The 25494-nt window shown below is 44.4% G+C and overlaps 1 protein-coding gene across 1 annotated transcript in view; it reads left to right on the top strand.

Moving 5' to 3' along the window:
* Positions 1-15049: 15049 nt before the first annotated feature.
* Positions 15050-25494, top strand: part of LRMDA (leucine rich melanocyte differentiation associated) — a 1022609-nt gene continuing 1012164 nt past the window's right edge. The window contains exons 1-2 of the mRNA XM_077778654.1: positions 15050-15146; positions 20984-21084. Of these exons, the coding sequence (XP_077634780.1) occupies positions 15117-15146; positions 20984-21084 (131 nt within the window). The 5' untranslated portion in view covers positions 15050-15116. The remainder of the gene's footprint in view (positions 15147-20983; positions 21085-25494) is intronic.

The raw sequence follows: 25494 nt of genomic DNA, 5'->3' as shown, positions 1-25494 counted from the left end.
ATGAAAGAGCATTTGTATGTACCATCAACTGTGCTGAATGGATAAACAATCACTTCTGGGGTTCACTGCCCTTTGGGGGGGCCACCCATAAGTATTCTCTATGGTCTCATATCCTAAGATATTTTCAATTTAATAAGGGGGCTAAAAAATCTCATGAAAAACTATTATTTTGAATCTACATGCTATAAATATCAAATAAGTCAATGCTCAAAGAGATTGGAAAAGAGAACTATCTATAGTTTTCCAGCCATTTATTCAGATTTTCAGAGTGCAAGATGTGCTAGTTGTCACAGGTGAATATGGAAAACACTGCCTATGCCCCATGACCACTCCTCCCACCATTCAGACATGTATGTCTCAAGGCTATAGTCTGGGCTCCCTTCTCTCTTTCTCACTTCACATATTATTGCTATTACGGTTCAGTACTTTATTAGCTCCTGACTGAGCTACTGTTACCAGAAACTTCTAATTGTTCATCTCAGCCTCTCTTGCCTCTAATCTATCATACATATTCTTGCTAGGTTAATTTTCTTGATCACATCATTCCCTTACCCCCAAATCTTCAATGGCTCCCCATCGTCTATGTGAAACACTCGACTCTTCATAATCTAGTTCTAAACTACTTTTAAAAAGCTTTAAGTTACATCCCCAAATTATAAAGAAACACGTTTACTTCAACCAGCAAAGTACTCAAAGATACATAAAGACAAACTTTATGATCTCCCCCATCTCCTGTCTATTTCTCACCCACTCTACTGAGATATCCAGTGTTAACAGTGGAGATGTAACTTCTGTCCCTTTCTCCACACTCACCATGCTCATATAAACTATGCTCACATATATGGGGCTATTATGGTTAAAAAAAATTTTTTTTAATGTTTATTCAATTTTGAGAGACAGAGCGCTAGTGGGGGAGAGGCAGAGAGAGAGAGGGAGACATAGAATCCGAAGGAGGCTCCAGGTACTGAGCTGTCAGCACAGAGCCCGACATGGGGCTCAAACTTACAAACCATGAGGTCAAGATCTGAGCCAAAGTCGGATGCTCAACCGGCTGAGCCACCCAGGTATGGGGCTATTATGTTATTGCTTGTTTATACAACCAATGAATATATGTGAGTTATCTGTTGCTTGTTCTTTCTTGCTAACAAATGGGTCTATAGATATAGAGGTAATTCATTTATTTTTGGCTGCATAGTATTCTGTAGAATGAAGATACCCACTTATTCATCCATTTCCCTGGAATGGTCATAAAGGTTATCAGTTTTTTTTCAACTGACAAAATTTCTTGAGTCTATATCCTTGCAGTCAGTGATTTTATTTCCATAGGATAAATTACAAAAGTGCAGCTGCCTATACCCCAGTCAAATCTGATTTCTTTGTTCTTGCCACATGCCCTGTGTTTTCCCACTCCTTGTGTTACTTTTCCATTGAATCCATTGTCCCCTACACTGTGTATCCAGCTTCCAATCCTGTGATGTCCAAATCTGATACTGGAATTTAAATACCAATACCCACCTTCCTCCTTTTCCCCCCAAGTCTACTACTGTAGCACTGTTCCAGGCCCTAGCAGTGGTTCGTGATTGGTGTAGACCAATCTTATTTTCATCTCTCCCAATTCTTGTAGCTAGGGATGGCCACATGACCCAGTTTTGCAAATGAGACACAAGTAGAAGTATGGAGGTGGCAAAGCAGGAGGGGAAACATTGGGAAGCACTCTTGTTTTCCTGATAAAAGGAGACAATGCAGATGTTTTTACACTTCCCCTTCCCCTCTTTCTCTTAAAAAATTTTTAAATGTTTATTCATTTTTGAGAGAGAGAGACAGAGCGAGCATGAGCAGGGAAGGGGCAGAGAGAGAGAGGGAGGCACAATCTGAAGCAGGCTCCAGGTTCTGAACTGTCAGCACAGAACCCAATGTGGGGCTGAAACCCACAAACCACGGGATCATGACCTGAGCCAAAGTCAGACACTTAACCGACTGAGCCATCCAGACACCCCTCTTTCTTGGATATAATATTTAGAGCGATAGCAGCCACCTTGTGATCTTATGGGAAAAGTCCAGGAGAATGGCAGAGAGACATTTAATTCTGATGTCACTGGGACACTGAACCATCTCCAGTAATCACCCCCCTCCAAAATTTTTGTTAGAGTAGAAAAATTAAATTCTTATTTGTTCAAGTCAGTGACATTGGGTGTTTTTATATTTGCAGTCAAACGTATCCTTTACCTATGTCCTAGGAGGAGGGAGAGAGGGAGACACAGAATCCAAAGCAGGCTCCAGGTTCTGAGCTGTCAGCACAGAGCCTGATGCAGGGCTTGAACTCACGAACCATGAGATCATGACCTGAGCTGAAGTTGGCTGCTTAACTGACTGAGCTACCCAGGTGCCTGGAAGGATTGTATTTTAGAATAACCAAGAGTCACTTGGAGTTAAGTCTGATCATACCTTTAACCCTCAGTGTCACTGTAAGCTATTGCATAGTGGATATGTAGTGTTTGTTTGTTTGTTTACCTTTTTTGACTGCCTACCACCTGAATCCCCTTCCTGTTTGTTGTAATGGTGGGCCTGCTTCCAACTACAAAAGCTGAAGGTGCCACATTCTCCCTCTTCTACCATTCAGCTCAGGGCTCAGCTTCCACTCCCTTTACCTTCATTTGAGCAGATCATAGTGCTTCAGCAGGTGGTGGGCTCTGGGGTCCAAGTGCTTGGTTCCAAAGAACAGTACTGCCACATTTCCTAGATATGTGACCTGGGGCAAGGTTCTTAACCCAGTCTGACCTTTCAGTTTCCTCCTGTGCAAAATGGATGCAATAATAGTACCTACCTCTTAGGTCACTGGGTAAATTAAATGAGACAATACATGTGACTGGCACATAGAAAGTGCTTAAAGTGATGATGGTGATTATCCCTGTATTCTTTCTTACCTCTGAATCCCTGGAGTGCTGTTGGAGCCACTCATCTGACACTTAATTATCTACTAATTGATGATATCTTTCATTAGCTATTTAAATTTATATTGTTTAACTTTGTGCATGTGTGTGTATGTGTGTGTTCAATTTCCCAAGTAGATTAAAAAATTTTTTTAATGTTTTTTATTTATTTCTAGGCGAGAGAGAGAGACAGCGTGAGCAGGGGAGGGTCAGAGAGAGAGGGAGACACAGAATCTGAAACAGGCTCCAGGCTCTGAGCTGGCAGTCAGCACAGAGCCCGACGCAGGGCTCAAACCCACGAACCGCAAGATCATGACCTAAGCGAAAGTCGGACGCTTAACCAACTAAGCCACCCAGGCGCCTCTCAATTTCCCAAGTAGATTTTAAGATCCACCAGGACTAACCAGATGCCTTCTTTATATTCCTAACTCAGACTAGCAGAGGGCTAACTTAAAGTAGGCATGAATGAACACTTATTAAAATGAGTAATAACACGTCCAATGCCTAAATAGTCCTTTCACAACTATGATTTCTTTTAATCCTCACAACAATCCTGTAAGGCTGTAGTGTTATTCCCATATTACAGATGAGAAACTGAGGCTAGTCAAGAGGAAGTCATTTGCCCAAGTTCCAAAGGTCAGTGCTCTTTCCTGCCTCACAATAGCCTCCTTCAGCTTTCAGAAATCCTGGCAATCCTCCCTCTTTTGCTTGAATTCCCAAACTCACCTTCTCTGCTAGCCTTGTTCAGCCTCCCTGCCAGCTCTAGCATTCTTTCCGTGTGTCCATGGGGAGAGATGTTGGAGATACAGCATTAAATGAAAAAATCTGGTTATGAAAGAGTGAGGACATGCACACACTCACAGTTAATGCATGTCATCTAGAATGCAGGCTGCCAGGGTGTCTGTGTAATCACCACTATCTTAGGGAATGGGATCGTGGGTGATGGTAACTTTCTTCTTGTTCACCTGTAGTTTCTACTGCAAGCATTTGTTACCTTTATAAACAGGGAAAAGACAATACAACTTTTATTTGTTTGCTTGCTTAATGGAGACAATGATGCAGTGCCTCCAGAACTCTCCTTGTTTCCATGCTCCTCCCAGCTCCCTTTTACTCAAAAATGTTCCCAATCAATGCAACTACTTTCTCTCCTTCCTCCTCTGAGCCAGGTGGGCAGAGGCCCATTCCTGGCACTTATTAGTCACAGGTTTGAAATGCAGGGGAGGGTTGGGGAGGGAGAAATGATTGGTGTGGGGTGGGAATTTGGGGATTCTTTTATCCTCTGCATCTCAAAGGCTGACAGGCTCTTGAGGGGTGGAAATGACTGGTAATTAGTGAACCTTCTCTGCCGCACACACTAAAGACACACTTCACAGTCTCTGTGACCTCTGCAGCCCGGTGAGGCTTTGTTATGTAGATGCTCTTAATTGGGTGAGTCACTTACTGCAAACAGCTTCAGGAGAGAGCACCGTGGGCTGTTTCAGGGAGGCTTCTTACCAGGGGTTCTAACTCAGAAATTGTGGGGCTTGACAGCAATGGCCTCTAAGTAACTCCACTCCAACCAGTAGAAGTGAGAAGTGATCCCATGGCATGGAGACAGCCTGGTGAGCTTTGTGGGGAATGTTAGGGTCTGGCCTTCATCTTCCTCCACCCTCTCTCCCCCTCCTTCTTCAGTTTATAGATCACTTATTCTGGGCAAAGCTGAGAATATTTTGAGAGATAAACTGGGTTCTCTATATTGAAGGAGTTGAACTCCTTGTTAGGACATATATAAATGTACATAGAAACACCATACAGCAGGAATCAATGCCAGGCTCCTGCAAGAGGCTTTATCCTGATCTTTCAGACTCTGGAGCAGCTCTGAGGGCTGGAGCACTGGAGAAAGTTTGTCAGCAAGGGCAAGCAGGATTTGGAAGGGGTTTTAGGGAGAGGGATTCCCAGGATGAGGAGACTTTATAAACGAAGGCACTGCCAGGTGACTGTCACACCCAAAGTCATGGCTCCTAACACACTGAATTTGGCTCAGATGTCAGATGCACTGAGTGCAGTGAGAGAATGACTCAGCAGGTCTTCAGCGGTGCTGCGCTTACATTGTCATATGCTGCTGTTGGTCCTAGTGTATCTTATCAGTTGCTTCCTGTATAGGAGGACACAGTGCATATGGACTTTTTAATTGCATCAAGTCCCCCCCCCCCCCAAGAGATATTTTGGTGAATGGTGCTTCTTTGCAGTCTCTCCCTTCAGGCCCTTTCCACCTTTCATGGGTGGGGGAAGGGTTGGGTGCACTTTCAGAGCCTGTGAGGACATCTTCCTGACCCTACTCTCCTCTCCAAATCTATTTTCCTACAACTGTCCTACTGACTGCCCTAAAATACGAATGTAACCACTTTATTCCTGTTGTGCTCAAAGTGAGGCCTATAAAGATCTTTAGGTCCCCTCTGCCCTCCACCTCCTGACTCTTTGGCTCTCTTCCTATCTTCAGTGTCTCTGAATGACATGGCTTCCCTGCTGTTAAATCTAATGGTTAATTCTTTGTCCTTAACTTACTTGATCTTAAATAGTACTGGAGACGTTGATCACTCTTTTTTTCCTTTTATTCCCTAACATTTTATTTATAAAATTTTTCAAACTTAAGAAAAAAAACTGAAAGAACAAGATAATGAATACCCATTTTCTTTCACCTGGATTCATCAGCTATTAACATGTTACCACATTGGCATGCTCTCTGTCTCTCTGTCTCTCCCTCACAAACGCACATTTTTTTCTGAACAATTTGTAGGCTGTAGGCAACTCGTTTACCCCTACTTTCTTCAGCTTGCATCTTCTAAAGAACATTCTCTTATGAAATCACAATACAATTAGTGCTCCTAAGAAAAGTAATGTAGTATCATAGGTAACATCATCAAATGGTTCAAGTGTAAACATTCCCGAATGTCCCTAAAATGTCTTTTTAGTTGTTTTTCTTCTTCCTAGTTTCAATATCCAATGAAAGATCATGTATTGCTGTTGGCTGTCATGTTTCTTTAGTCCATTTTTATCTAGAACATTCCTTCCTGTTCCTTCCATCCCACCATGACATTGACATTTTGATCAGTCTAGCTCAGTTATCTTGAAGCATGTCTCATTTTCTGGATTTGTCTGTTTCCTCGTGAGTAGATTCTGATTAAACATTGTGGCAAGAAAAGCATGTAAGTAGCGTATACATCCCACTGCCTCATGTCAGAGGCCTGTATCGTCAGGTTGTCTCACCCTTGGAGATATTAAGTTTGGGCTCCTTGGTAGAGGTGTGACCACCAGATCTCTCCACTGCAAAGGCACAGCTTCCCCTTTGTAATTTATAGGCAATCTGTGAATTTCCTGTTTACCCAGTGCTTTCAACGTCCTCTGATGAGCCTTGGCTGAATTAGTCATTATTATGTTGGAACCCCATTTTTTTCTTAACTTCCAGAGTCTGACTTGCTTTTGGTTCTTCTTTACCTTTGCAGCTGCTCATTCTCAGTCTCTGTGGTTCCTCCCCTTCTCCTGGACCTTTCACTGTCAGTGCTCTCAGACCCAGCCTTCACATCTTTTTCTATCTGTCTTGTGGCTTTAAATTCCATCTAAAAACTGAGGACTTGCAAATTTCTAACTCTAGTCTGTATCTGCTTCCTTAACTCTACATTCATATACTGACTGCCTCCTCAACTTCTCCACTTGCATGGTCTCAAAGTTATCTCAAACTTCTTAGGTCCAAAAGTGATCCCCTCGTCCCCTAACTTGCTCAGGTCAAAGGCTTAGAGTTACACTTGTCTCCTGTGTTTCTTATGCTCTCCATGTCCAATAGATCAGAAAATTCTGTTGATGTCATCTTCAAAATATATTTAGGCACCGCTCACCATCTCTAGGAGTCCTACAGTAGTCTGTTGTGTGATCTCCCTGCTTCTGCCATGGTCCATTCTCAACACAGCAGCCAGAGCAGTCTTTTCAAAATGTGGGTCCCTTATTTAAGACCCCCATCTCACTTGGAGTACAAGCCCAAGTCCCCTCAGTCTATCATGCCCTAGATGATTTGCCACCCCTCCCCATTCCATACCCTGTTTCCTGATGCCACTTGCATTGCTCTCCCTCTTGTTCACTCCACTCTCCACTTTAGCCACACTGACATCCTTGCTGTTTCCCAAACCTGCCAGGCACTCTTTTTCCTCAGGGCCTTTGCACTTGCTGTTCTGGCTGCCTGTTACATTTCCCCCCTAGATGTGCTCCTGGCTCTTCCTTGCTTCCTGTAGGTCTTGGCTGATATATCACTTTCTTAGTAGGGTTTTCACTGATTACACTATCTGCCTCCTGCGACTTCTTTTCCCCTTTCTGTGCTCTGTTGTTTTCTATAGCACTTATCACTTCCTGGCATAAGTGGTATTTACTTGTTTATTATCTCTCCCTCTACTGAAAGTAAGCTTCAGAAGGGTAGATCTTTGTTTTCTTTAGAGCTGTGTCCCCAGAGTTTAGATTAGTGTCAAGCATATAGTAGGCACTCAATACGTGTGTTTTTTAAAGAGAAGAAGCATTTTATTTCATTTAAAAAATTTATTTATTTATTCTTTCATTCATTTATTTATAGAGAGTGTGGGAGGATAAAGAGAGAGAGAGAGAGAGAGAGAATACCAATCAGGCCTTGGTTGTCAGTGTACAACCCAGTGTGGGACACAAACTCTCAAACTGTGATACCATGACCTGAGCTGAAATCAAGAGTAGGATGCTTAACTGAGTCACCCAGGTCCCCCCAATACATATTTTTTGAATAAATGACTTGAATGAATTTCTGGTACCTCAGCATAAGTTATAAACTCTCTATGTTCTAAGTAGGTACTGATGGTCTAAAATGTCTGCATTCTCTACTGGCCACTGGTAGCTCTTACAGTAGATGGGAGATCTGGGTGTGTCCTAGATTGAGGTTCAGAGTTTAGACTATAGCAATGGGCGGGGGGAGAGATGGGGCCCATGTATCTAGCATTGTTGTGTCTTGTGTTGTCTGTGCAGTTACACATATAGTTATGTGTTTTTGTTTGTAAGAGTCTGTGCCAATGAGGTCATGTATAAAAGTCAGTGATCCTTCTGTGTTTTCTTCCCTAAGAAAACTCAAAGTCACTGTATAGGGCTGTAGAACCTCTGTGTGCCCATGAATGCCTCTGCTTTTAGCTGTGGTAGCTCAAGCCTTCAGCCCACCTATGCTTTGGGGCAATTAAAAGCCTGGTGTGGCTACACTTGGGATGCTCATCTTTCTGCTGGGAAAGATGGGCCCTGTGCCCTGAGAAACGCTTGAGCTCAAGTTCACCATTCAAGAAGAAGCAAGGTGACAACACAGCAACATGAGATTAACAGAACACTCATAGCTTTTGCATTTGCTTCTCCATCTGCCTGGAAGATTCTTCTCCTGAGTCTTTTCATGGTTGGCTCCATCTCATCACTCAGACTTCAGCCCAAATGTTGCTTTTCTTAGAGAAGCCTTCCCAGAATACTCCATATCTGTCTGGGGCTGTGCAGTTTGAGATCACAAAATTATTGTGAGAGGGGCTAAAGTCTGGGTCATGCTCTGCTCATCAGGGATTTCACAAGAGAAATGCTCTGAAAAGCCAGCAGAATTGTATCCAAATTCGTACCCCTCCCCTACCGCACATTGTCTGCTTTTATGTTCATAGCATGTGTCAGTGCTATCAGAAATTACCCATTTCACATACTTGAAATTATATTATTTATTTACTTATTACCTGTTTCTTCCCACTAGAATATAAGCCTCAGGGGAATAGGGATCATATCTGCCTTGTTCCTTATTGTCTGCTCCTGACACCTAGTAGGTGTCAAATATTTATTAATGAGCGCACACTCTTTGTTTTGGGGAGATGTACATACTTGTGTATTTTTTATTTTAGTAGTGAATTTCTCCTTAAATAAGTTAGTTCACATGTAAGGAACCTGAGGCCCTCAGGAGTGAAAGGCTTCAGCCATGGGCACCCAGCTAATGGTAGCAGAGCTAGGTCTTGAACCCAGAGCACTGGCCATTACAAGACTCGCCCAGCACTTCTTCTGACCCTCAGCCTCCTGGTATTAGTGGCTTCAGGTGCAGCTGACACTTGCTTTAGCCCTGGCTCAGAGCGCAGAGAAAGTTGGGGCTCCTTTTGGAGAAGTAGGAAGAGACTCTGAATTAATACTGGTAAATCATGCCAGAACCCTCTTGTGTGCATTATTATTATTGCCCCCATATATTCTAAAATAATCCCTGTAAATAATTATAAAAATAAATCTCAGTGACAAATTTTGTATTTTATTTTATTTCCAGGAACACATTTGTTCATCATAATCTCTTCAGGAGTAGGACAAATTGGAGCACTGGGTAGTGAATACAATTTGCAAATAGGCAATATAAGTAGAGAGAAAATTAATATGTATTCCTCAGCACTCTAAAAGGAGAGGAAGAACATTAATAGCCATTTCCTTGAAGATATAACTTTGAAAATGTTATTTCTGATCCATCAGTGTAGGGCTCCATATGAGGAAAATGGTTACGACATGACAAGAAGTGATTAGATGTGAAATGTCATCTTTCTGGCTCTCTTTCCCATTCTCTTCACCCTCTTCTTACTGGGATGTAAAAGAGTCCTGTTTTATTTTCTTCAGAAGACCAGAGTTATGGCCTGGGGTCAGCTGCTCATTTGCTTCAGGCCTCAGTTTCCTGAATCAGTAGTTGGAGCAAATGATTTCTAAAGCAGCCAAGTCTGGATGGATGATCATAATACAAATTACCTGAGGGGTAATTTGAGGAAATATACATGCTAGAGTGGCATCTATGGGATTAGAATCTCATTTGCTGAGTCCTGTACTTTTTAATTGAGGTGGGGGGTGTTCTTCAACCTCTTCATGGCAGAACCTCTAGCCAAGCTGGGATTCTGGAAAAGTACCTGGGGCTTAGATTAGACACTGTTTTCTTCTTCCCCACTGGACAGTATAAAGTTGAGCAGGTTCAAGGAATCAGTTTCTGTTTCACTGGTTGTGGTTGACCCCAGAATCAACTCCCTTGATTGCAATGGTAAATGTTACTTTTCCTTCTCAAATGTTCATTATGAGCCCTTGTCCTCAAGTCAGAGATAACTTCCCTCTGAGCCCAGCCAAGGACTTGGAGCATCCAGTAAGTTCCAGGCAAACGGGGAAATAAGATTTGTTTTTCATTGCTGTTTTCAGGATTTGTGAAAATAATGCTAAGAGATTAGCTGGTAGCAGTTCCAGTTATAAATTCTTTTTTCTTTATCTTCCCATCCAGTATCCTCCTTTTTTTTTTTAAATTACAAAGGCAGGGTATGCATGTTGCAAAAATCACAGAAGATATAGAGTGAAAAGCAGAAGCTCCTTTCCTACTCACCATTCTGAAACCTACTCCTTTCCCCACCCCCTGCTAATGTTTGCATTTTAGTTTTTACTTTTTATTTTGAGAGAGACAGAGATAATGTGAGCAGGGGAGGGGCAGAGAGAGAGGGAGAATGTCAAGCAGGCTCTGCTTTCAGCACAGAGCCTTATGCGAGGCTTGAACCCAGGAACTGTGGGGTTATGACCCGAGCCAGAGTCAAGAGTTGGAAGCTTAACCAACTGAGCCACCCAGGCACCCCTAATGTTTGCATTTTAATAGAGACAGCCACCAAATCTTTTAAGATCCTAAGAGAATGGAACTCAGAGGCACTGAGAATTAATGGTAATGATAATTATAATAGTATACGGTAATAATAAACTAACATTTATGCAATAAATAATCATGCCAAACATTATGATTGCATTTCATTTATAAATGTTTTAAAATGTAATTTGTTCTGGTTGGGAGATCAGGGAGGTGTTTTGGAGCCTAGGTCATCCTTAATCCCTCACATACCTGCAAGTACTGCAGATAAGGCCCTGGAAACCTTTCTTCTTTCTTAAACTCTCTCCTTCAGACAACAAGGAGGCTGCTTCAGCAACAAAGAGCATTCTGTATGCAGACACCCAGACTTAAAAAAAAACTGAAATCTGAATGTAGTGAGTCTGAACTAGGGGCTGGGGCATGATTAATTACAGCAATCATCTTAATCTGCCCAGGTGTTGGACCTGAAAGAAATGAGGCCAGACTGAATAGAAATTTGACTAAGGATAGGTAGGAATGCTAATAAAACTTTGTTAACTGGCCCTGTCCTCTCAGCTGATGATGCAGAGTTGGAGGATTTAAGGAATCAGTTCCTGTTTCACTGGTTGTGGTCGACCCCAGAATCCACTCCCTTGATTGCAAATAAACAGGATTTTCCTTTTTGTCCGCAGGAATGCGACGGAGGAAGAACTCTAGGGGAAAGGGCCTTTTCTGCCAAAGAATAATAATAACAAAGATGACAGTAGGAATAAAATATTGCCCTCTTCATCAGGGGTGATAAGGAAATGTCTAGTGGTAAGTGTGGAACCTCCTTACTCCCAGTATGCAAGTGTTAGAGCTCCAGGATTCACAGGCTCATGATTAGCAGCCCAGGTCAGATTGAAACTTTCTGTTCTGTAGTCCTCATGAGTACATTATACAAATTGGGCTACGTGTCTGAATTTTGGGTTCAGAAAATAAGATCACATTTTCAGGCCTTCTTGTTGAAATAGTACTGCAAATGTCAGAGCACAAATCTTTCCTGAAGTGTATTGTAGGTCTTAGCCATGTGTACACCCAGTGCCTTGCACAGTGCCTGGTCCTTGGAAGCTGGGGCAGAGGAGTTGTGGGATAAAATGGGGCGAGGCAGGGGACCCCTGCAGCCCACTCTCAATTGGCCATTTGGGATGGGGACAGGGAATTGGAGAAGAATCTGGATGACTGCATGAGCCTTCTTTCCCCCTTGGTGCTTTTGGGGCTGAGGCAGAAAGAGTTGTGTTCAAGAAGAAGTCCCAAAAAGATTTCTCTTCTGTCCACTCTGGTAAACTCCTTGTGTTCTGAAGGAATCATTTGTCTACTCCTGGGCTGGCCTTATCTCAGTGTTCTTTTGCTCTCCCCCTTCCCAAAGGGAGGGCCATATTACCTGAAGAACCTTACCTTTACTATTTCTTTCTCTCTTTTTTAAACAATGTTTGCTCATTTATTTTGAGAGAGAGAGAGAGAGAGAGAGAATGTGAGTGGGGGAGGGGCAGAAAAAGAGGGGGAGAGAGAGAGAGAGAGAGAGAGAGAAAATCCCAAGCAGGGTCCATGCCATCAGTGCAGAGCCCAACTTGGGGCTCAAACACATGAACTCTGAGATCATGATCTAAGCTGAAACCAAGAGTTGGATGCTCCACCCACTGAGCCACCCAGATGCCCCTACCTTTGCTATTTCTGTTTAATTTTCCTTTTTGCTCAAGAAGGTGATAAGGAGGTATAAGGATGTCCTCCACCCTCCTCTTCCAATCTTTGGTTCACATATCCAAATTCTTTGTCTTCTCTTTTTCCCTCCTCTCCTTCTCTTCTCCCTCCTTCTTATCCTTCTGTTTTGAAGATAGCCTCCAAAGCTGAAGGGAGTAAGGAGAGGTGAATCCAGTTTCTTTTTAGAGGAGCCCTCCCCACCCCCCTGCATTTAGCAATTTCTACTCTGCTTAAGAACTTTCAGTAGCTCTGTATTGTCATCAGCTTACATTTAAGACAGTGAAGCCCACCTCAATCTGAGCTACCATTATTTTTTGTGATTTCCCAGTTATCTGGCCTCCTGGATGTGTTCACCTGGTGGATACACATCAGGTGTTCACAAGAGTAGGTGAGGAGGCATTCTAGGCAGAACAATGAAAAGCCAGGCTAGAGGATGGGAGAAGTGGGGGAGGAGGCAGGAGAGGTAAGGGATGATGGAATTTTAGAAGATCTTGGGGTGGCTCTGTTGGTTAAGTGTCCGACTCTTGATTTCAGCTCAGGTCATGATCTCACAGTTTGTGAGTTTGAGCCCCGCATTGGGCTCTGTGCTGACAGTGTGGAGCCTGCTTGGGATTATCTCTCCCTCTTTATTTCTCTGTCCCTCCCCTGCTAGCACTCTGTCTCTCACTCTCAACAAAAAGTAAAATACAAACTTCAAAAGATCTTGAGGGACATATTGGAGATTTGGGGTTGTATTATTATTAGTTGATGGGTAGCACTGAAAAATTTCAAGTAGGGTCAACTTGTCAAATTGGGCTTTTAGAATGATCATCCTAGAGCTATGTAGAGGAGGGAAAAATAGTGAGGAGGATCTGGAAAAGTAGAAAAGATCCCTGCCTACTTTGGCAGCATTGGCAGATAGTGTCCTAGAACCATCTATGCTCAGAAGATACAGCTGTGTATGGGTGCAGGGGCATGGATAAGATGACCTCAAGCACTCTTCTCCTGGGTGGTATGTGTAGGTGTTCCAATTTAATCTTTGAGTAGGTTTAAGCCTGTTTCCACATTGCCTCTCCTGACAGAGCCTTTCTAGGGAAGGTCAATGTGAAAGGTGAAGAGGGCAGTAGGCCTTGTCAGGGCCTGGGCCCACTTCCTCCTTTTTGGGCAGGAAAGGCAGACAAAACTAGACAATGGACCAGAGAGGGTGTGTCCAGCATAGAAGAAGAGGGGAGCATGAGGAGCTGGTCTGTGGAGCAGTAGATCTTGGAAGATTCCCTTTGATCCCCCTTATCTCTGGAGGGCAAGCCTTCGTTTTTGGCCTGGAGGACCTTTTGTTGCAGCATTTCCTGGAACCCCCCAAAGTAAACACAGCCAAGTCTCTGTTCTTACAGCTCCGATATGCTGTGTTGGCCTTTCCCAGCAGAGAGAGGGGCAGGCAGGTCAACATTCAGAGGTCAACACCATTCATTAGAATGCTGACAAGAAGGAAGGGCCCACATTACAATGTGTCGGCACCCAGCCCGAGAGACAATGATGATAGCCACAATATGCTTAACCATGATCATAATTATCATCAGCTGCACAAACAGGTTTCTAAGTGCTGTTTAGACACATGGAACGATGAAAACAAAAGCCCTGCGAACACTCTTTCCACAGAGGTAGAAGCTACAATTATCAGTAGGACTACTGAGTTGAGACAGGGAGTCTGGCGTGCAGGACTTAGTTTTCCCTTCTCCTCCGTGAATGGTGCCTATACTCACTAGTATGGAGGGTGCAGGGGAGAGAAGTTGGTTAAGGCTGGGCTGGCTCTTAGCTGTGGTGGAAGGCTGGTAATAATGTGACATGAATTATCTGGTAATAGCTTTGTGCATCCTGGGGATGGAGGCAGCAAGGCAAAAATTCACACGGAGAAAATCTGGTTCCTTTCAGTTGAGGACAGACATGAGCTGCCCACCCAGCCTGATGGAAGAGGCCTGTTGAAGGAGGCAGTAATGGCCACCTCTCATTTCCAGCTGAGGGGAAGGGGTGGGAGTGGTGGGTTGGGTGGCTGCGGTGGAATTTGACGCATGGATGACTTTGAGCATCAAAAATACTTCTTTCCCTGTGAGGAGGGAGAGAATAACAGAAACCTGAAATTAGTGAACGTCATTGATTGGTCTTCCCTAGAGTTTATTACTGTCAGCTGAGGTGCTTGTAGCTGAGCCAGCACTTTATTTATAGGGAAATTCAATTCCCCCTTCCACTACAGATGGAAACTCCACCCCATCAGGTGTCCTTTCAACCTCCCGACTTCCTCCTTCCCTTCAAAGTTGGGGAGGGGAGTTCAGGCCAAGAGGTCCCTTCTTCCCGCAGTTGAGGACCGTTATGTAATCTGGATTGTGAAATATAGGAAAGACCTGCTCTTCACGCCGCCGCGGGCTAACTGCTCCAAGGGGCGCCCCTCATGGGAAGCTCTTTTTCCTCCAGCCCGCCCGGGATACAGCTCTGGGCATGGAGTTTTGGGGGATGCTATTTCTGTTCCCCTGCTCCCCCCACCCCCGGCTCCCAGGGAGGTATGGGGTCCTGGGGCGCCCGGGGGCCGTGGGAAAGTCAAGGGGTCATGCCGTTCAGTCGGAGCGCGCGGCTCTGGGGGCCACCTGTTGCGGCGCGTGGCAGGGCGGGGGTGGGGGAGCGAGGCTCACCTGCGCGAGGGCCNGAACCCAGGTCCGGACACCCGCCGGCGCCTCGGGCTTCCGCCGGGTCAGCTGACTATTATTGCGGAACTGCGCGCTGGGCTGTGCCGCCTGCTGCTGCCGAGCTCCGTGCTCTGTTCCTGCACTTAGTGCTCTGTGCCGTGCGTTTGCCCGGTCGCCATGGCTGGGCTCGTGGTCAGTGGAACTCAAGTAAGTCCGCCAGGACGAACCCCGCCCTCGCTTGGGACAGTTAGTTTGGGGAGGGAGTGTTGGGGCACTGGGCCACCCACAGGGGGCTGCGTCTGCAGCTGGGGACTCTTTCAGGTATCTAGGCCTGCCCTAGTTTGGTGAGGACAGGCCCCATTTGGGGCCTGGCACACCCCCTTGCTGTGGGGGAAGCTAGGAAAGGTCGCCCAGATCCTCTTCACCTCTTTCTGTTCCTAGTGCTCACTGCCAGGGCCAGCCGGGGCGATTTCTCCAAGAGGCAGAGTGGGCAATGCCCACAGCTGATGGTACTTTTTGGGGCTCATAAAAAGTGTTAACTTCTTTGATAATCAGAAGAAAATAACTTTGGTCGAAGAAAACATTTGACTGTATTCGTCTTCATACTAATGAAGTTGTAAAATCTAAACTTTAGATGTTGCATGTGCGTGTGTGTGTTTTGTTTTTTTGAAGGTGCCCAGGATGGTGAAAGTACCCAGGGCCCCCCAAAGACTTGCAAATCATAATGCATTTGTGCAGGTGCTAGTTTTGGGGGCTACCCTCCAGACTGCCTCTGGATCCTAAACATAGGCCCTTTATTCAAGGCAGGTAGAAGGCTAAAGTTCTCCAGTTTTATTTTGGCACTTGATTTCTTTTTTCAATTTTTTATTATATAGTTGGCATGCAACGTTAGTTTCGGGTGTACAATATAGTGATTCAACAATTCTACACATTACAAAGTGTGGCATAGTAGAAAGTATACATTATACTTTGCTCACCACTAGTGTAGTTACCATCTGTCCCCCATACAATAACAGTGTTATTAGCTATATTTCCCGTGCTGTATTTTTCATCCTTGTGATTTCTACCTGGAAATTTGTATCTCTTAACCTCCTTCACCTATTTTTGCTTATCCTCTTCCCCTCTGGCAATCACCAGCTCTCTGTATCTGAGTCCAATTTTTTCATTTGTGTTTTAGATTTCACATGTAAGTGAAATCCTGGTGTCTGTCTTTCTCTGACTTATTGCATCTAGCATAATACCCCCTAGGTCCGTCCATGTTGTTGCAAATGGCAAGATCTCATTCAGCACCTGACTTCTTGTACAGGTGTCTGTGAGGCATGACAACATTCTTGTTTCAACTCTAGGTGACAGACACCTAGCCTCACTTGCTTTCAGCCCTGTAGTGAAGCCCCAGGTGTTCTTAGTCATTGCTGGAGGGATGCTGGGCCCAGGTGCCTTTACCTTCTGGAAAAGCCAGGTCTCTTTTTTAACCTCTGATTAAGCCAGCCCTCTTCCCACCTTTCCTTGCACACCCTAGAGAAATAGTTCTGAGGTTTTGAAGCTCTCCCCTTGGATTGCCTAAGGCAGGTAGTGTCAGGCACAGTTAGATTTTGAGATAACTTTGGGCAGATGTTTCCCTCTTCTCAGAGTTTGGAAGTGAGAAGGCCAGGGAGGTACCAGTCTGTGTGAAATGTTGAAAATGGTGGGTCTTAATTAGGGTAAAGGAACTTTTGGGAGTTAACATGCTTGCCGAGAGGGAGAAGCTGGAGAAGGCCTCTGCCCAGAATATTTTTTTCTCCACAGACTGTAGGTCTCTGAATTTCAGACCCAGCTTCTTCCACCCTCATGGAGGACTTGACAGCAGGGCTAAGAACTTTCCTGTGCCGCTGCCTCTCTTCCTCCATTTCCCTAACTTTTTTTTTTTTCCTGTACCCCCTGATTTTTAGCCCACTCTAAACAGCTCAGAGACCATTACTGACCTGTGAGGCATTTTGGGCCCTAGGGGACTGTTAGAAACCGATGGAACTGCCTGGGGAAGTATCTGAGAAGGCAGGCTGAAAAAATACTCCGGGGTGTTGGTCCCTCTTGTCCTAAACCTCCTAGGCCAGTGGATGTGAGTCGCAGCCCTGGGGGTTAGGGTCGTCTTAGCATTCTGCCCCTTTTAATTTCTAACAACAGCCATAATAAGAAATAGTTCGCTGAAATGTATGTCACCTGGTACTTAAAGTTTGGTAGAGCTGCCTTAAAGGGGGGGGGAAAACCCTTCCCGTGAACTCAGTGTTGATAGTTTTTATTGCAATGTTGCTTTAAACATAAAACCAGATGTAACTTCTTCTAAGTTGATAGAGACCTATCCCACAAAGAGAGGGTTAAATGCAAAGAAGAAAAACACCATGACCCCACTAAAACAATTAAATGAGGTGGATGACACTATTTTGCTGCAATGAGGTCTTCTCTGCTTTTGGCTCCACTGTGGGCTCACTGCTGTTGACCTGGGTTTTGGGAGTTGTACGGGCTTCTAACAGCCCTCCCTCCACTCTTCTCTGTAAAGTCTTTTGATTCAATATGAATCTGCCTTCATTTGGCCTTCCCTTGGCTTGAATGCCTCATTTATATCATCATTAAGTCCTCTGTGTTCTTTTTCCACTAGTTTAAGACAAAAATAGTGGCATCGATATAACTGTAGATACAAATGTGAACTTGGGCACTGAAATTGTGTGCCCAAGAGAGCAGGGAATAACAAATCCCTTTCTTCGGGATATTGGTCTGCTTCAACTATTGAGTGACCACTCGGTGCTGAGGACCATGCTGTGTACTTTAAATGTCTTAATCTTCTCTCCTTGCTATAAGGAGGTTGAGGATAATATGTGACTCAGCAGACTGTTTCATGAGGACTGACTAACAACCAGGTGGTAGGCATCTAATAAATGTTAGCTCCATTATTCTTGACACTTCTGGATGTAGTTAGTATTAGTTTACAGAGGAGGAAGCAAACTCCCCGAGATTGTGACCCATCCAGGATAACCGCTAGTAAGTAGCGGCATGGGGACTGTTCCCATCTGACAGAGTTGTCACTACTGTGAGTTTAAAATCAAGGATCTCTCACCCCATGACTGGGGTCAGGCATCCTAAAATAAGTGTCTCTCAGTCTACTAACAAACCTACCATCCACAGATCTGTCCAGATGGCCAGACCTTCCCAACTGCAAAGAGAAACATGCAGTCTCCTGCAGTCTGCTGATTCCAAGTGGCTTTGGCTCAGGGGGCATGAGTGTGTGGAGGACTTTGCACAGACTTTCTTCTTTTCCTGTCTGGTATTCCTCTATGTAGGGATCTTCATATATTTTCAACTTCCTGGTAATGGTGTCCCTTTCTGTTACCATTCCATGCAGGGTGGAAGTTTTGGGATACAGGTAGGCAAATGAAAAGTACAAAACTTGGTTCTTCAGTTTAGTCTAAATCAAAGTAATTGCAATGGCCCTTGGTCTGGATGTGCTCTTGCTTCTGTGGCGTTGAGGGTCTATTAATCTCAATTTCCCTTCCTTGTTTTTGGTCAAGAAGCGAACTCTATCTGGTCTGGCTCTTCTGGCCTTGTTTCTTCCATTAGGTGGTCCTGTGCTCCAAGAAGCTTCTTGACATCTTGAGACCTAATGGCCTCCACTCAGGAGCACTTCTTAAACATGTCTGTCTTCTCATTAGGAGTGTTGGTTGCAATGCCTGGCAGTGGCTTCTGCTGCTTTTAAGCCTTCTCCAAATGATTTGGTCCCTTAAATGTGGCCAGGTTAACTCCCATCTCTAAATGCTCCAGTTTACTATGGGGGGTAGGACAGTGGTGATGGTACTGGGTCCAAGCACGCAGATGGCTTATCAGGTTGGTTTTCATACTAAATTTTGGAACTTGGTCTTCATCACTGTGGAACAAGTTGTGCTTTATTTAGTTTTCCTGGGATGTCCTGTTAAGATCTGATGATAAAACAAGCTGATGAAAGTCTTATTAGGCACATAAGTGATGTGCATGCTTTACGGTGATTGCTCTCCTTGGTGTTTCTTTTGCCTCTGAAAGGGAATCCTATAGAAGAAAGAGTTGAGCAAATATTCCTCTTTGCCTCGGTTCTGACGCTTTCAACATGGTATCCTGAGGTAGTTCACAGCCTTTCAGCTAGGAAGATGCATTTTTGAAGCCCAAACCTGCTGATTGATGCACCATTGGCATTTGTTGACCAAGAAAATCTATACCCACATGTGGAGTTGTAAGAACTCCATGGCACCCAAATGGAAAGTTCCTATTCCCAGTGCAGGACGTCCTCCAGGCTTTATTATTAAGAAGCTGTATTACACTGGGCATGCTGCTGAAGTCGTCTTTTCCATGTAAAAACAGGATGGGTTTTGAGAATTGGGGTGTCGACCAGATTTAGTCCTTGGTGAACCTATAAGGACAGAGCTCAGTTTCTACATCCAAACCTCAGTTTCTGTGCCATTTATATCACAGATCTTGAATACTGATCTATATAAGATGGTGGTGTATGATGGGGTAAAAGAGATGGGTTTTCTGGTGAGTACCTCAGGCCTGCAGTGTCAACTGAGATATTCTGATACAGAAGCTGCTTGGAATCAGCTTTGTTACACAGAAGTTCTGAGGAAAGATGGGTCCCATGTAGAAAGGGGAGGTTGCTAGATTGTACTTCGAGACCTTTATTTTTTAGCCTTTATCTTCTTGAACCCAAATTACTTTATTGGAATAGGCCATTTTTCTGTCCTTTGTCTCCCCACTTTCTCTTTGGGAATGAAGTCACTAAGGAAGGGAACACAAGATACAGTGGTTTGTCCTCATTGGATAGGACAGGGTTAAGAGGACTTGAAATATTGGGGTGCTAGGGTGCGGTGTGATTCCCCCCCTTAGGTCAAGTCCTATGAAAGTGGTGTTTCTATAGTTCTACGATTGAACGTTAGTAATTCTTAATGTTCAACCTAATATCTAGAATTCAATATGGCCACCATATTCCTCTTCCCTATTAGGAAGCATAAACCCTTGGGGAATCTCTTCCTCATTCCAAGTCATTCTTAGCTGTATGTATAGGAGAATATGCATTTGTGGGGAGAAAGGATTAAGACTGTAGCCCTGTATAGGCTTGAATTTCTACCTGGCCATGGGAGGTAGAGAGTCCTTTAGGGAAATATCCTATATTTTGATCCACTGGCCAACTCCCATTTGTTTTATGGGTTTTGGAATTAGCTGCCAATCCAACCACAGGGTATTATTTCAAAAACCGAGTAGTGGGAGCAGCGAGCAAGCCCTCTGACCTTCCCACAATCAGAAGTTTTGGCATCAAATTTCCGTTCAGCTTCTTCATATTTGGGCCCACACTACATGGTGGTGGTTGATGATAAGTAAGAGAAGGCCTAAGGGGAACTGCTCTGCAACCCGAGTGAGGTTGGTTGCGAAAGGATCCCTGGAGGAGAAAGGCTCGGAAGCTGTAGCCACTGTTGTCCTGTTGCCTTCAAATCAGCTTTGTTCAGAGTATGGGGGACATTTTATACACAGTGGTAATAGGATGGGATTGACGATTTGGGGAGGTTTTCTTGTCCAACCCTATTTGTTCCAGTACCCTGCAGGTTGAATGCTGGTGAGTGCGTCTGCTGTGTCTTTTCTGAGGTAATGTGCATAACAGTATTTGAGGGAGGAGGGACAGGGGAGGAGAGGGAGGAGGAGGGGCCGCTCTTGGAAAGGCCCCTGAGCAAGAAGCTGATTACTGTGATTCTATCAACCTGTTCTGAGGTGGGAGCTTTTTTGGACACCTGAATCTGGCCAACTTTAGTCCGGTTTCCATTGTGCTGGGATTAGTTTCCATCATGCTAAGTGTACCAGGAAAGGCGCGAGATATTGGCAGAGTCCCTGAAGCCCCCCAAGCCAATTTGATCAGGAAAAGGCCTCAAATATGGCTGCCTTGTGTGTGAGGGGCGTGCGTTTAAACTTGCGGGAGCAATCTTGGGATCAATGACGCAGGGTTGGGAGCAGCTGGGTGATTTCCGTTTGCCATTGTTTCTGTTCCATTTAATTTCCAGGTGTCCTACATAGGCCAGGACTGCAGAGAAATTCCAGAGTACCTTGGCAGGGACTGTGGACATTTTGCGAAAAGGCTTGATCTGAGCTTTAACCTTCTGAGGTATGTACCCTTCACAAGATACAGAGCAGGTGGGGAGGCCCAGTCCCCCTGGTAACAGCCTGCAGGTAAAGGTCCCTCTCTAGCTCTGCATAGGGTATGGGGCTCTGAGACATGTGGAATTCGACCCCGAAAGTGTGACTTTGCTTCAGATGATTCTTTGGTTAACCTCTTCGTACCGCTCAAAAAGCTGTGAGTGTGGACCTCCTCCATCTCCCCTGAGGTCCTACAGGGGGACTGGCATGCTGTCACTGTTCCCCCCCCCCTTACTGATACCTATGTAGACAAGTCAGACTATTCCTGGGGAAGGAATGAGATGGAACCAGTAAGAGCATTTTGGGGCACTTAGGAATGCTCTTCTGGACAACCCCATCTCCCAAAGATTTGCCAAATCAAAGGTATGGTGTATATGTGTGTGTTTTCTTGACTTTTTTTTTTTTTAAATGAATTGGAACCTTAAATATTTGTGGTGATTTCTCCCAGATGGCATTCAATCCCAGACTGAATTACTCCCAGAGTAATTCACTGATGGCATGGGGCGGGGGGAGGGAAACACTAACAACTGCTCCAATCTTGGCAAAAGGTAAGTGTGATCCTCTATATTCCACTGGAGAATACAGATGTTTATTTCATTTCTTCATAGACAGTTACCAACTACGACTGGTTTAGGGACTTGAAAGAGAAGCAAGAGATACGTGGAAAGCAGATATCAGGGGAATAAATGAGCAGGGGTCAGGATGGTGGCTTTTCCTAATAAGTCCTGCATGGAACCAGCTTTTCTCATAAGTGTCCCTTAGAGAACTGTGCTGTCCTCCAAATGGAATGGACTGTCTTGGGGTTAGAAGGAGAGGAGGAGCTTGAAGCCCACCTGGGGGCTCTGGCACTTTGATGCTTCCATCCTTTGGAGTCTTTTTCTCTCCTGGCCTCTGAGTCCAGACACTTGGGAATTAAGAATTTGAGAGAAGATGGATGAAACTCTGGAAATTAAGGCACTCGCAGGTAGAGGGGACTTTCAGCCAACAGAGACTTTTGGGCTGGTATTCCTGGAGATGAACTGTCTCCAGGGAAGGGGCATCTAGGGTGTTAAGTAGAAAGAGCATGGGCACCATGTGCATGCTCTCCCTGATTCCCAAAGGGCTTATGTGCTTCTGGGAAGATGTGGAAACAAAAGTCAGAGACTAACAGGTAGCGAAGAGAGAGTGCCAAAGAAACAAATGCTGACTCTAAAGAAATCTAACGATGATTGTTGATCCCAGTACCCAAGGAGAGGACAAGGTATATGGCCTGGACCATACCTGAGNTCAAGGTGAGAAGAGAAGAGAAGGGGATCTGAGGGGCTGGATCTATAAGGATTTATAGGAAATGATGGGTCATAGAGGCAGGATAATTCAGTGAGAAGAAGTTTGGTAAAAAGGATTTGGAAGGAGGTGAGTTGTGAATTTGATTTTTCCTTTGAGAGGAGAAAATTTCCGTAGTGTTGACTTTGAGGTGCTATCCCATTTAGTCCGCAGCCCATTCTTGTTGGCAGGTGGTCCCTGTGTGATTGCCACACTGAGTTGGATTGGGTGGGGGGATTGGGGTGGGGATGAGCAAAGGAGGGTTGAGGTCTAAGTTTCAGGGAGAGTTTATGTGAGGAACTTGGTTAAGCAGGAGGGACTTACAGACCAGAATAGAGGAAAAGCCGTCCTGGTTTAATGTGGGTATGTTGGGGACTGGATCCTCTTTGTCCTGTTTACATTAGGGGGGAGTGAGGGGACGGGACACTATTGCTCTTGGGTGTCAGAGGAAGATGTGAGCTTACTCAGGCACTGGTCTCTCTGTCTTCTGCTGGATCAAAATCAAAGATTTTAGGTTCTTAACTAATTCTTAAGTGTATTTTTGAGAGAGACAGATAGCCTGAGTGGGGGAGGGGTAGGGGGTGAGGGTGCAAGAGAACGAATGAACCCTAAGTAGGCTCCACACTATTAGCACAGAGCCCAATGTGAGGCTTGAGCTCCTGAAAGCGTGAGATCATGACCTGATCTGAAGCCAAGAGTCCGAGGCTTAACCGACTGAACCACCCAAACGCCCCAGATTCTTAGCTAATTCTTAAAGTGGAGGAGGGGAGAGAATAGGGAGAAGGGAAAAGGGGGGAAAAAATCATTAACTTCAAAATAAGTAGGTATGTAACCGGACCCAAAACTCACCAGGCTGCAGGGCTCCTCATATCCAAATGAAATAACGTGAATCCCCATCACATTCTGTAGGAAGTTTCTCCCTAGCCCTGCCTGCTGTTTCCATGGGTTTGGGGGGAACATACCACCTGGTCAGTTTGCCTGCACCTGGATTCACCATTGCTCTCTGCTGTTTGACCTCTTGGTAGCCTATTCAAGATACTGCCCTCACTCAAGATCTTCCCTTCATTTCTCCCACACCCGACACAGTATTACTTAATACAGTAATACTTTTACTGCCAGTTCAAGGTATACTGGAGGGAGAGAGGTAGTGTAGCACACAGCAGGAGACCAGCTTGGGATAGCATTGTTCCTGGAAAGCTCTTGGGTATTCTATTGCCATAGAGAATTTCTCCCTGGTTGCGGCTCTCCATAGGGTCTGGCTTCTTGCAAGTGACCAGGTACCTAACTCTCCCAGCCTATTTCTCACCCTTTCATGTTACTTACCCTATTCCCAGAGCTGCCCTCAGAAACACAAAATTCTTTTTGCTTTGTTGTATACAGAAAAATTATCACCCTGTTCTTTAAAGAAAATCTCTGCAGGCTTCACCTCCACCCCCCATCCAGATCATCCTATTATGGTATTGCCTTAAACAGAGCTACAGCCCTACTACAAATAGCCCTACACCTATAGGTACCAAAATCAGCTGTAGTCCATTTGTATTTTAGGCTATAGTTTATTTTTAGGCAAGGAATTCTGTTCATTTTTGAATAGTTAATATAGGCACCCGACATAGGCATTAGAAGGAACAAACCTGCAAAAGGTCGGGTGGGGAGGGGAGCAGAATTCTTCATATGTAGATCCTTTAGCCTTCCAGTTCTCCTCTCCCTTGCTATTACTTGCCATCTTGTAGTCCCCAAGAGCTATTTCATGCATACACTAGAATGTGAATTTCTTCAGTGGCTGTATTTTATTTTTGCCAAGGTGTTACAAGGGAGACACCAGGCTTCAGCTAATCACTCATGTTAGGAACATTCTTCTCTGTTGTCTTACTGCTAATTCATAATCTACCATCAATATTGTTAATCTCATTCATACAAGTGATGGTTCTGATTCTCTGTATGGCCACCTCTTCATGCTGGAGCTTNTGAATTATTTTGAATCCTCTGATTATTTTGGATTCTCCAACAGTAAAATTGTTACCTGTCCATGCAGAATGTTGTGGAAATTTGGGCTGTACTGTTTCTGTGACTCGGGCGGAATGAAAGTCACTGGAGCTAGGGTGTCCTATCAGGTTGGAAGTTGGAAGGCAAAGTGGGATGACAGATCTGAAGTTTGACTGCCTTCAAAGACTCAAACATCCTGGGGCACCTGGGTGGTTCAGTTGGTTGAATGTCTCCCTTGGTTTTGGCTCAGGTCCTGATCTCCTGGTTTGGCTTGTGAGTTTGAGCCCCGTGTTGAGCTCTATGATGACTGCACAGAACCTGATTGGTATTCTCTCTTCCCCTCTCAAAAATAAACTTTAAAAAAAAAAAAAAAACCCTCAACATTCTTTGATCTGCCCTTTCAGCCTAGATCTCCTTCCTGGACATAATACCCAGGAACAGGATCTTGTCATCCACTGTAGAATGGGGATAGAGGGTTGAGGGAACTTACCAGGTAATGCTTGAGAGGAGTATTGCTTGTTGAATCTGAATGTATTGAATGTATTCATGATCACGAGTCCAGTGTCTGCATCTGCATGAAATTGTACTGTAGATCTTATTTTTTGAAGATAGTTTTTCTTAAATGATGGGGTGCCTAGGGGGCTTGGTTGAGTGTCCATCTCTTGATTTTTTTTGGCTCACATGGTCCCATGGTTGTGGAATCTAGCCCTGTGCTGGGTGTTCAGCCTGCTTGAGATTCTCTCTCTCCTTCTTCCTCTGTCCCTCTTCCTGGCTCACAGTCTCTAAAATAAAATCAAAAAAAAAACCTCAATAAAGAAATATTAAACTCAAACGTATGAGGAAATGCTTTCTTTCAAATCCCTGATAATCTTACCACTGGAAATCACCATTGCTGCTTTATTGTCTTCCAGTCTTTTAGATGCCAAATGTTTAAAAAGGTTGCTGTTGCTTACATTGTGTTGGAATCATTTCCCTATCAATAAATACTGCATTACAGTTTTTAATGGCTTATTTCTTAGTGTTGGACATTTAGATTCCAGATTTTTAGTGTTAAAATATTTCTATTATAAATCTTCTTGTAACACGAATAGGT

This window comes from Crocuta crocuta, unplaced genomic scaffold, assembly GCF_008692635.1.
Source record: "Crocuta crocuta isolate KB4526 unplaced genomic scaffold, BGI_CrCroc_1.0 scaffold167, whole genome shotgun sequence".
Taxonomy (NCBI): domain Eukaryota; kingdom Metazoa; phylum Chordata; class Mammalia; order Carnivora; family Hyaenidae; genus Crocuta; species Crocuta crocuta.
This window is presented reverse-complemented; position numbering and strand designations above follow the sequence as displayed.